This window comes from Periplaneta americana, chromosome 13 (assembly GCF_040183065.1).
Source record: "Periplaneta americana isolate PAMFEO1 chromosome 13, P.americana_PAMFEO1_priV1, whole genome shotgun sequence".
NCBI lineage: Eukaryota > Metazoa > Arthropoda > Insecta > Blattodea > Blattidae > Periplaneta > Periplaneta americana.
Genome location: NC_091129.1, coordinates 59340905 through 59353332, shown reverse-complemented (window position 1 = coordinate 59353332; position 12428 = coordinate 59340905). Strand labels below are relative to the sequence as shown.

Genomic DNA, 12428 nt, shown 5'->3' with positions numbered 1-12428 from the left:
ACTACTGTTGGTGAAATACGGATGGGTGAGCTGTCTTTCACCAACTTCCAGTAGTGATCACCTCCAATAAGGATCTCGATTGGGAGGGTCATATCCTCGGTGTGATCCTTGGGATCAGCTAGCTGCAGTTTCCTAGTATGTGCTAGCATTTTTACATCGTTAGGTACTGCTGGCTGTGGACAGAAGGCATGGGTGCTTTCAAATCCGGTGATACTAGCTGGTCCAGATGCTCTTCATCGATAATCTCACAAGTCTGCGTGGACTCAATGTAGAAGATGTCTCAAAGGATACAATGGCTAAGTCTCGACAGTCGACAACCTCTAGCTTCAGCTCATCCACTATGGATTTGGTGACAAAACTAGACTGACTCCTGCTGTCCAACACGCAGCGCGTAAGTTTAGTTAGACCAGTGGGTCCCGTGACCCATATGCGTGCTGTCTGCAGGTATGTGAAATCTGTTGCTTCAGCATTTATCCTATTTACGGACGTAAATTTTGTCGGGTGAGTTGTTGGCTTGGTAGATCTGGGGTTGCTGCAGATAGACCTGTGGTGGGACATCTTGCAGTGAGTGCACAATGCTTTGCTCTTTCTGCTGCAGTCTCTGGCAGAGTGACAGCGGTTAGCATTCTGCAGTCTCTTCACTCGCTCACTGGCTTCTGGGACTACCTTACAATCTTGAGCCCAGTGACCACGGGACTCGCAGAACACACAAAGGGGTCTGGTGTGGTGTCGACTGCTCTTACGCGATCTGGATCCTGTCTTGGTGTCGACTCGCAGTGTTGCTGTTGTAGGGATATAGGTAGAAGAGAGGGCATCACCACGGATTTTCTGAGTAGTCAGGGCGCCGTCTACTTCCTCGCCCAAAAACTCCATTAGCTTGAGAATATCTCCCTCTGATAAGTTTTCTCTCTTCACGTGAATTATCCACCGGCGACAGATGTCGTCCGGGAATGCTCGCAGTATTTTAGGCGCGAGGATCCTTCCATATCCACTGACATCTTCTCCGAGTGCTTGAAGGGCTTGCACCCGCCGGTGACATTCTATGTATGTAGTGTTCAGTGCTTCAGGAGTGGCAATTCGTATGGGTTTTACATCCTCCAGATAATCTAAGTGTGCTTGAATTATCCTGTTCTTGTCGCCATAACGCGTCCGTAGTATTTTCGTCTCCTCGTATGTTTCTGCAATCACAGGAATTCCGTCAACAAATTGTTTCAGTTCATCCTCCAAATAGCCACGGAGAAATATGTGTTTGTTTATTGTAGAGAGGGAAGGGTCCTTATCTATAGATGATTCGAACTGCTCCCAAAATCGTGCCCAGGTCTCAACGTCTCCGGAGAATGGTTCGAGCTTGATCGGTGGTAGTCGGACCGAGTGTGTGATCGAAGCTTGTGTTGATGCAGTTGCGACTGCCTACTTATTGGAGATACTTGTGTTCGTCATCGAGGTTGATAATCTATCCCCAATCCCTCGCGACGCTTTCTATATCGCGCGTTTAGCGGAATCCAGGTACTCCTCACACTTCTCCACGTCATCATCGTACTCGCTGTCTAAAAGGAGATCGTGGATGGCGTCGTCAAGTGTGCCCAATTTACTCAGGGTTTCCTGAAGCCAGTCACGGAAATATTCAAAGTCATCTAGGCTGGTGTCATCAGTAAATGCATCTATTTCCGTAATGAAATGCATAGCATTCTTCCTTTCTCTCGTGTGTTTCCGTTTCAAGTGGTGTAGTGTCGCTTCTTTGTCAGAATCAGTCATTACTTTTCCGAAGACTAATATAAATGTATATATAAGCCTGTGTGACCAACTGAGCCCCTTAATCGACTGTGTCTCTGGTGGTAGTGTTATGTGCTATCAATAAAGACACTACAATCACTTCACAGTAACAAGATACAGTAAGCAGTAATAAATTCAACAGCAATCTTTCTATTAAAGTTATATTCACAACTGAAACTGTTCTGTCGATTCACTAATTTGATCTCTGACTAGTTAACATGTGCATACAATATCTCAACAAAACTTATCTTGCAGTAATAGCGTCAGTGAGTGGCCACATCCGCCTCCTAGTCTTGTTACAGCAAGGGTGACTTCTCACTAGTTTCAGCATGCTGTGTGTCTTCTCTCGGAGTCTTCAAGTATGAAGTGTACACAATATTGCTTCTAGTGTCAGATGCAAATAGTAATTACGAATATCTCTCCCGGGTTTCGGCACCAAAATTGTGTGGGGAATGCAAAAAGAGAAGACGTGTCGTCGTATTCACTCAAAGACTGCTTTAGTGAAATCAAAAGTTACAACAATCTAAAAAGCCGACGTTGCTACAACAAACAATTGAATAGCCGAAATAGAAAGTTACAGTATAACATGGTTCAATAGGGTGGTCATAGATGGCAGGGGCATCTTAAATCCTCCACAGAGTGTACATTCACATTATTACTCATAAAAAAAACTTGTAATAAAATCCACCTTCTACAGCCATGCTCGTAGTTGCTTGAGAGTGAACTACACATGTCAAAGTAGTACTTATATTATTAATAAATCAAGCAAAAAATTATCATCAGTGGATCCAATTTGCAGGGTCATTGTACATTTTTACGGAATACTCTGTCATTCTTCCTTGCCCTTTGCTCCATTAATGTCACTTCACAATTTTGAAGTCTCTGAATGCCACATAAAATTGAAACTTTTTTTAATGCTGTTTCTACCAAAGAGAAAATAAAGCTCTTGGTTTCTACAGTAGATTTACTGCATGTAAAGTATGCCTTTGTTCACAATAAAAATCAATAAAGGTAAAATTCTATGTCTAGACTCGTCATTACCCACTTTTTCACACTTCATAACATATTATCATGATGATAATTGTAAATGTCTCGGATAGAAAAAAGTGAGAATGTATCAATGTTGATTAAAAAATTTCACTGGTTCAAAGCCTTATGATACGTGCCTACATGCATGCATAGATGTGTGTACAAAGTGAAAATAGATATCAATTAACTTTAGTTCAGTTGAGATAAGTTGATGATTTAGATGTCAAGTCCTCAGCATTGAAAATCAAGCAAGCAACCAACCAATAACAGTATGTAAGTCTAATAAAATGAGTGAAAGAAACGCAGTATTCCTTTGCAGAATAATATACGTGAATATTTTACCTGTAAATGCTCTGCATAAAGCAGACCCTTCAATACTTGAGACTTTCTCCTTTCATTCAGTTTGTTCTGTAAGCTAACTTCTAGGAACTGTTTAATGCGCCCCAGTGGGACCTTATCAGGCAGAACATTGAGTGCCTTCACAGGATGGATTTTGCTAGCATGCTGTTCCAGGAGAGACAAAGCTGTTTCGAGGTCTGATGTGGGTGGATGAGTCACCATGGAGGCAGGGGCTCCCATCACAAGCCAGCTGCTATCTGGAGGGGCTATTAACATCTTCATTAAAAGTACATACACTTCATCAGAACCTGCTGACTTCTGGTTGTACACCTAGAACAATATGAACAGAAAGCAAAAACATAAATTTATCATATATTTTGGTAACTGTTAAAAGCTAAGACTGAGAATATGCAGATATTAATTGAATATGCTTAGCAACGACAAACCTTATCACAGTATTGTATAGCACGTTGAACATCCCCTAAAATGCTCACATATATTGCTAGAGCCTGTTCATGTCGACCAAGCTTTCCCAGAACAATGGCTCTCTCCTCAAACAAGCCTGGAAATAGGACAAAAATATCAGAGTTGTTTTCCCTTCCCTAGAAAGAAGGAACTTACAGACTTGCTAATTTACGAGCGTCTGGTTTATATTTCCAAAATCAGCTAATCTGTTGACAATGTAATTTTAATAATGTATGGAAATTTGAACACACACATACATACATAGGAATAAATCTTGATAGTCTATATGAAAGAAAAGAAGGTTTATTAATCTGATTTTTATGACTTTTTTTTGCATATGAAACAATTAAGAGTTATCTTAATACTAGCTTATGTAATCTTGAAACTTTAGTTATTTCAACAAAGTATATAATTGTAGGTGCAGTATTTGAATTCTAATGTTGTGCAGGGATTTAATAGTTAGTACATAGTTAAAGTAAATAGGAACGCTCAAATCAAAAAGGCAGAGCCTTTTGAATTAGTGAAAGCTGCAACCAATGCAGACTAAAAAAATTCAAGGTATAAAAGAGAGAAAGAATAAAATTGAAAGGGGCAAATTAATATGCTACAAATTACTGTTTTAATACACGTAATATAGTTTCCTTGCCTCAATGTGCATTGTTCAAATTGAAAAGACATTAATTCTAATAAAAGCAATGAAAAAGGTTATGATATTATGCCAACATAGTAGAAATTTAAATTCTAACCTTGCATAGGAATTTAACATTTAGTATATGGTATGATTGAAGTATCTAGGAAATATCAAATTAAAAAGGTGTAATTAAAAAACAGTGAGAGAGAGACCTTTAAAATAGTAAGGTGCAACAAATTCAAAGTGCTAAAATCTGGAAAAAAAAAAGTATAAAAGCAGACATGTGGTGACCCGGGTTCGATCCCCGTCTATTCACAAAGTAATTTGTGGTGGACAAAGCAGGCACAAGGTGTTTTTCTCAGGAATTCTCCCATTTTCCCTCACCATTATCATCATTCCACCAATGCTCCACAATAACCCTCACTCTGCAAGTCCTAGTCAGGCCCCCAAAACAAATAAAAAATGGTTGAAAGTTGTGTTTAATAAAGATTATTATTTAAAAGCAGACACGAGCTCTTGACTGGAAAGTATGAAGTTGAAAGGGGCACATTAATATACTATAAATTGCAGTTCTAACAACCCAACACAGTTTTCTTGCTTTACTGTGCACTATTCAAAGTACTTAAAACAAAAAGAACAATAATTGTAATACAAACGAAAATAAAATGTTTGTTTCTTATTATTATATTCAATTATCAACATTTACAAGGCAGCATTTGATTATTAGGCCTAGAGTAAATCAATATAAAGAACAATAAGAATATAATACACGTCTATTTCCACCTTAATATTTTCTACTTTGTTTCCAGCTTTATCCATCAGACATATGCAGTCTCATGAGACAGTATACCACAGATACATCTGCAGTATCAATTGAGAGACTGGCTTGCAACAACATCTATCCACAAAGCATGGAACTGGTACAATGATAACTGATTGGAAATTTTTTTCTGGATTAAGGACAAGTTGAAAATCAAATGGCATAATACTCTCAGTTTTCCCTTATGAAGGAAACCATTCTAAGAATTTTTATTGCTTTTTAAAAGTGCATTACCCTCTGCCAAGTTTGAATCTTGAAATTAGTATTCAATCACTAGACCACCAAAGACTATTGAACCACTATTAATCTTGATAAATATAAACACAATGGGTGGTATGCATAAAGTTGTATGAGTAGTATTACCTTTTGCTTTGACTGTAGAAGATACTTGAAGTAGAAGCATATACTTACTTTTGTATGCATAAATCTGATACTACTACGAAGTATGTACTAAGTGGCAGTAGTATAAACTATCACAAGAGTATTCAATTATATCGATTATCGATAGTACTTTGGGTTTATCCACGAAGATTTGCTAGTTTTCGTCTTCCATGCATTTATGTTAATTTATTGGTGGGAAAAATTGATTGTCCTTAAAATTTAGTTATTTTAACAAAAAAATGGACAATTACGACGAAGTGGGAAATGTAGAGAGAGAAATAGAACAATTGCTGTTTGATAATCTACCGTACTAAAATACACAGCATTATTAAACAAGTTGCAAACTCCTGCCGTGGAAATGATAAAGAAAAACCCATCCTGGCTATGAAAGTTGAGGTGGAAGTTTACAACAGGAAAATAATTGACGAAAAGCAGATTATTAAGAAAATAAGTAACATGAAAAATGAAGTCAAAATCAGACAGGCCCAAAGTGTTATTCATTAAATTTGCATGTAACCTAAAATATTGTAGGCACACGAAGTTTTATCACGTAAATAAAATGTATTATAAATACATCACAGAATCATTTTGCTAAATATGTATTACTTTTAATAACAATAATAAAAGTCAACTAATAGAATTCCAGTTAAGTTATCTCAAAACCATCATTTGAGTAGTCCATTACAAAAACTGATCCTATATCATTTTTATTAATAAAACCTATATAACATCTTATAATCACGTTCTGACGGTTCTCGTTTTTCCTTGTAGGATTTTCTAGTGCAAATTTGCATAAATTCTACCATTTTAAACTGTACAAATGCTTATGCTAAGGTAACAAAGTCTCAAACAGGGCACACTAAGATTTTTCTTGGTTTATACTTAGAAGTAAAAGTATATATATATATATATATATATTGTTTTTTTTAAATAGTTGTTTTACGACACTGTATCAACACCACTGGTATATAACTACGAAAACCTTACCAATAGCATATATTTAAACTTTATGCATATCACCCAATATCTTACATGAAATTGGTGTAGAATGTATGCCAAAAGAGTGTATAGATACACAAATTAAATACTAAGTTATTTTATTACTTAAGAAGGTAAAACAGTCTGTTGATAAGCAATGTGTTTAGGATATGCTTTAATACGTTGATTTTTCCTCCCATGTCATAAATACTTTGTAACTATTCTTACAAGATTAGCACTAATCTATCTGGCCAAAAAAGCTGTTTATAAGTTATATTTTGGTGTACTTGCAGTAAGTTAAATTTTGCTGTTCCGAAATTTAAAAAACTAACAACCAAGAGGAGGAAGCAGAGAGAAAACAAGAAAAGTGAAAGGTTTAAATTACACAAACATATACATAGTTTTTGGTAATGTTGCTTGCAATGTTTCAAGTTCTTCAAAAAAGATACGAATACTTACAATCATAAGGAAAGTGTACAAGTACAGTTTCTGGTGTGTAGTGTGCTGAGGTCTCCAGAAAATTTAATAGTTTGGCACGGACCTTCTGCCCCTCATCAGGTGAAGTTTGAAGAAGCTGCTGACTACGTTCTCGGTACTGATGAACAAGTGCATTGTGGAATATGGGATTAGAATCCTCCCATACATGCACAACATGTTCCTGTATTATAAATAGCAACAATCAGAACCAACAGGCATATATTCACTAATCTTTCTTCAATACTCTATTCTTTATGCACTTACCAAATTATCGTATTTATTCCAATAAAATATATGATGGAATATAATATGTGCCCAAATTTTTTTGATCCTAAAATCCAGGGAAAAAAATTACTGGTGAATATGATATGATACGCATCTGTGCTAAAAACCACTCAGGTTTTAAAAGCATGCTTAACCTCTAGCTATACATCATATTTATTCTCACTTGCAGATCAGAAATGGAACTTCCCAGTCAACAAGTGAGAACACTGATTGACAATGACTAACTTCAAATCACTCTTTCCTCAGTAATTTTATTGTTGATAAATTCTTTTGATTTATTTAAAGACGTGCAATTGCTAAAAGTTATACATATAAAATTTCACAATAAAAGAAAAAAATGTCATTAAGTAATTATCGCAGTTAAAAATAATATTCATATTAATAATGACTGTTGTCAAAAATGTATATGAAATTACAAATGATAAGTGCACAAAACACAAGAAAACATGGGCCCGCGATGGTTATTTCCATGAACAGTTTCCCCATCATATCTCGTAGCGTAAGTCGAGCATTATTAGTCATTTGATATATGAGGGGGACGCCTGTAGTGTTTCTGTGGCATTCAGAGTGATGTGTTAATTCCAGAAACGTCCATCTGCACAAATATATCAAACAAGTATTAATTTAAATTTGTTCGAGTCTGAATGTTTGCAAGTGAATATAATAGGCCATCATATATAATATGCACCCCAGTTTCAAGACGACATTCTTGTAAAAAAAAAAAAAAAAGAAAGAAAAGAAAAAGGAAAAAGTGAGTATTACATTGCGTAAATACGGTATTCCCTTTCTATGTTAATTTCTGTACTATACTCTGATATGTCTACATTATTTCTTACTAACAAGATGTAACTGTATAGTCTACATATAACAAGGGCAGAGACAACACTCACATAAAAACATGCATTCTATCTCTGAACCCTTCTCTTTCTCCTCCCTCACACCCATCCACGTAAAATAAATGGAACTTTAAAATTTACAGGAAAAGGAGAAAGCAACTTAAAAGTCGTTGATATTTAGTTACATGTATCATCCTCAAACAGCTGAAATTTTACACTGCAGAATGCACACATACTTTCCCCCTGTATTTTCGTAAGAAGCTATATTCTGAACATATACATCAAATTATTGCATGGTACTTTTGATAAAAGAACACCTAATGGCTACTGTCACTGAAAAATACAAGGCGTAGTTCTGAAGTAACACAAACACTTTTACTGGGCTTGGAATTCTAAGGAATAAGAATACTATGTAGTAAATTAAGTAAATTACAGCTTTGGGTTGTGTTTGTGTAGAAGTAAGAAACAATTTACCAAGGCTTGTTTTCGAAGCTGATTATAATAAATTTTTCGGAAAAAAAAAAAAAACAGCATGAAATTATCAGATTAAAATTTTTGTCTTCTAATGGTGAGAATTCTGTTAATATTCATCAAAAATTAGTGTCAGTTTGTAGAAATAATGTACTGAAATACAACAGTGTGAATAGATTTAAGATTTTAAAATATTCAACAGCCCAATGCATATTTGCACTGATCAGAACAACCTGTCCCTCATGCACAGATCACAGATGAGTTGGAAATAACAAAAATGAGTGCTCGCTGGGTGCCAAGAATGCCTTATGATGGATAAAAGAAGAGTAAAGAATGGCATGCTGTGAAGAAATGCTGACCACAACCATTCAGATCCACTTTTTTTTAAAGAAAGTAGGCATAATCAGAATGGATGAGACATTGATCACTTCAATCCCTAAATAAAAACATAATTGAAACAGTTAAAACAGTCTGACTAACCACCACCAAAAAAATTTCGAGTTCCTGCATCTACAAAAAAATTCTCTATGTGATTTTCTGACACCAGACTAGCGATGGATTACCTTGAAATATCTCGTTAGTTAAATATACAACCATCACTGAACAATCTTAGACAGGAATTCTGGAGAATCAATGATGCCTGCAATTGCAGAAAAAAGCAGACCAAACTTACAAAAGACGTTCATCCTCCACCAAAACAGGACTCTTTCACACGAAGTATAAATTGTCACTGAATTCCTTAATTAGCACGGAACCAAAATCATAGGACATCCTCCCTACTTGATCTTTACGATTTTTGCCTATTTGACACACTGAAACCTGCACGTTGAGGAAGACAATAAATTGTCATCGAGATCCAGCTTGGATTCTGAAATATACTAGTATCTAAAACACATCCCTCAAAATCCCTATAAAGCCAGCTACGAAAAGTGGATTCAATTATGGCATCTGTGCATAGGTAAACAATAAGACTACACAGAAAAATGAAGTACTGTTAAAATTAATTTGCGTAAATCAACACATTTGTTCCATAATCCTTTATACGTTACTCTTGGAATGCATCTTATACATCCAATTCCTCAATGTATGGTAAGTGCAAAAAAAGTATATTAATATGTGCTCAAGATAATTTTTGGAACTGTTTACTTGCTTATATTTTGTGCTGAGTAATTTATATAGATATTTATAAGTCATAAAACTTTTGTATAAAGAAGACCTATATTTAACTATTAACAATATCCTATTATTATCCTAGGTGGATATAGAGCACGTTCCTCAGGTGACGGTTGAGGGACCCTCTCAGATAAAATTATAGTATATTATGCAACCAGCCTATAATGGTAGTATGTAATTAAGACATATGTTTATGAAACGAGCGTAAGTTAGTTTCATAATTTTCATACAAGCGTCTTAATCACTATTATAGATAAGATGCATACAACTGTTTTTGTTCGACCATAATTAAATGTCTTAAGTTTTTACAAATATCTTGCTTTGTTATTTTAGTGATAATGAAATGGTAAACATGCGTGTATTTTCAGCATGTTCTCGACTACTGCAAGAGATGGCACGAGTTTGAGTGTCTTTCAGCATGTTCCCGAGTAGTGCAATAGATGGCAGGCATGTACACGTATTTATTGGTTTTTTGCAGGGAGATTTTAACCTCAAAGCAACTCACATTAAAACACGGAAATGAACACAGTTTATAATAATATTAAAATTAACATGAACAGAATTTATTTTACTTTATATACACGTTGTTGATTGTACAGTTTGTGAAATTTATCTGGGGAATGGCTCCTGGTGGAATGTTTGAAGTTGAGTTAATGTTTATATGAGTGATTTGATTAATGTCACTTTCAAAACTCGCACCTGACATTTTGAACTGGTGCTCTCAAGGGTTGCAGGATGTTGTGCATATGATATTAATCAATATCGCATACTGTATGCTTAGTTGGAAATCGATAGTTGCAATAACATAATGAACAGGAGTACTTTAATATATGTCATTAAGATATAGTTATGTCACATGTAATGAGCATATTACAGTATGATCAAGCAAAAAATAAATATAAAAATTAACTTGAAGAATCAGTACATCCATATGATAACCAAACCTTCACCCATGCATATACAGGAAAAAAGTAATGGTTTGTAGGACATTTGTGGCAGTCTGAAAAAACTATATTTTATGGAGATATTTCATCATTTACTTTTGCGTATATTGGCAACATGTACTACACATGTAACCATCAACCAATGTTGAAGTTGGTCCTAATTTTAAAACATGGAGTGGTGAAGACTGAATTCATACTTTAATCTATTAATGTCTGCTGAAAAAAGATATTCGATCGTCCATATGTTACAAATGACACATACAAATACCTGAACTTCTATGCCATATTATGAAGTCTTGAGTGTGCCACTGCTTTTCATTGAACAAAATGTTGGGACTATAAATCGCATGCACAGAGAGTGATGATGCCTGCAGCAGGAACAAGCACATGCAGAGAGCTGAGTTGTCAACCTCTCATATAAATGCTATAAAATGGCAGCCTAACTTAGCCAACCAACAAAAAATGTTTCATATCCTAGGCAAATTCTGTTACAGTTAAGTTTCACTGTAATGTTAAACTGGCTAAAAATTAAATTGAGATAATAACAAGCCACGTGACTTAAGATATGAAAAGATGACAAACTGCACCATCGTCACTGCCACTGCTGCCGCCACCACCATCACTACTGCTACATTTTACAATATACAACCAATTTGACCCAAGTTGATTAAATAGGCAATCATTTTTCAAGAGAATTTTTCGATGATAGCTATAGTAGCAAACTGACATAATAATGAAAGTGATGAAAGTGACATGGGCTGGTGTTAGATGTTATCACTTTACACATACTTTCTTAGTATCACAGGTTCTATTACATGCCACAATTAAAATAATCACTATATTAAATAAAAGTCTGTCACATATACAGTGATCAAATTCTGAACATTAAAAGCAAACAGTGTCAAGGATGAAGACGTGTAAATCTGTGGAAGTCTAGAAATTAATATTTTTCTGCATTAAAATATTTTATCATTATATTTCATATAACGGAAAAGTTAAAAAGTAGAGTAAAGATTACATTTCACAATTATATGTTTACTGATTTTATTAAGTTAACGGAATATATAATCTTATTTAGTAAAACTTCATTTATACGTTTTTATGGAAGTCTAAAGAAAACGAACGTGAGAAAAATGTATAATTGAAATGACATTAGTTAAGCCATCTTTGAGTCTATAATACAATACTGATATTCAAATTGATAACACATATTCTTGAAGAATGTAAAAAGATTATTTGTAGGAAATCTCAGCTAGTTAGAGCCAAAGCTGGCTGATATACTGTATTACATTTCAAACTCCAATCCAGAAAATTTTATGACATTGGCTTACCTTGTCCAAGTGTGAACTTCATGTAATAACGTCTGATTATTTTTAAAAGGTCAGTTATTTTAGACTGCTTGTTCCTAAGGAATAAACCATGCCCTCAAATTGTGATAATCGTTCCATAATTTCTTCAGTTACATCATGGTGTGTTACAAAATGTTTCACTGTTCTAAAGCAGTAATGTCATTAACATTAGGACAGACCTGTCATTTTGACAGGCGCTCTTTGTTAAAATTATAATTTTGCCATGTTAAACTTACTCTACGACCTCCAAGTTCTGACTTTTAATAAATATTAATATTCTACACATCTTGAAAAAATTGAACTTTAAACATTCTTCTGAAAGATGCTACAAAGGATTACTATAGTCATTCGATATCTCATGAAACCTACCTGCACATAAGGGGAACGAAGAAGTGGACCAGGAAGCTTCCTCCCTTGCTACACTTCGACTAGCAGCTAACTAGTTTGCTTTCCAACACCATAAGATTCTTGGAATGG

The 12428-nt window shown here is 35.0% G+C and overlaps 1 protein-coding gene across 1 annotated transcript in view; it reads right to left on the bottom strand.

The window, feature by feature from the left end:
• Positions 1–12428, bottom strand: part of Vps39 (vacuolar protein sorting 39) — a 62791-nt gene that overhangs the window by 8664 nt on the left and 41699 nt on the right. Inside the window, exons 12-14 of the mRNA XM_069843321.1 lie at positions 6876–7074; positions 3588–3703; positions 3145–3471 (exon numbers count right to left, since the gene is read on the bottom strand). Of these exons, the coding sequence (XP_069699422.1) occupies positions 3145–3471; positions 3588–3703; positions 6876–7074 (642 nt within the window). The remainder of the gene's footprint in view (positions 1–3144; positions 3472–3587; positions 3704–6875; positions 7075–12428) is intronic.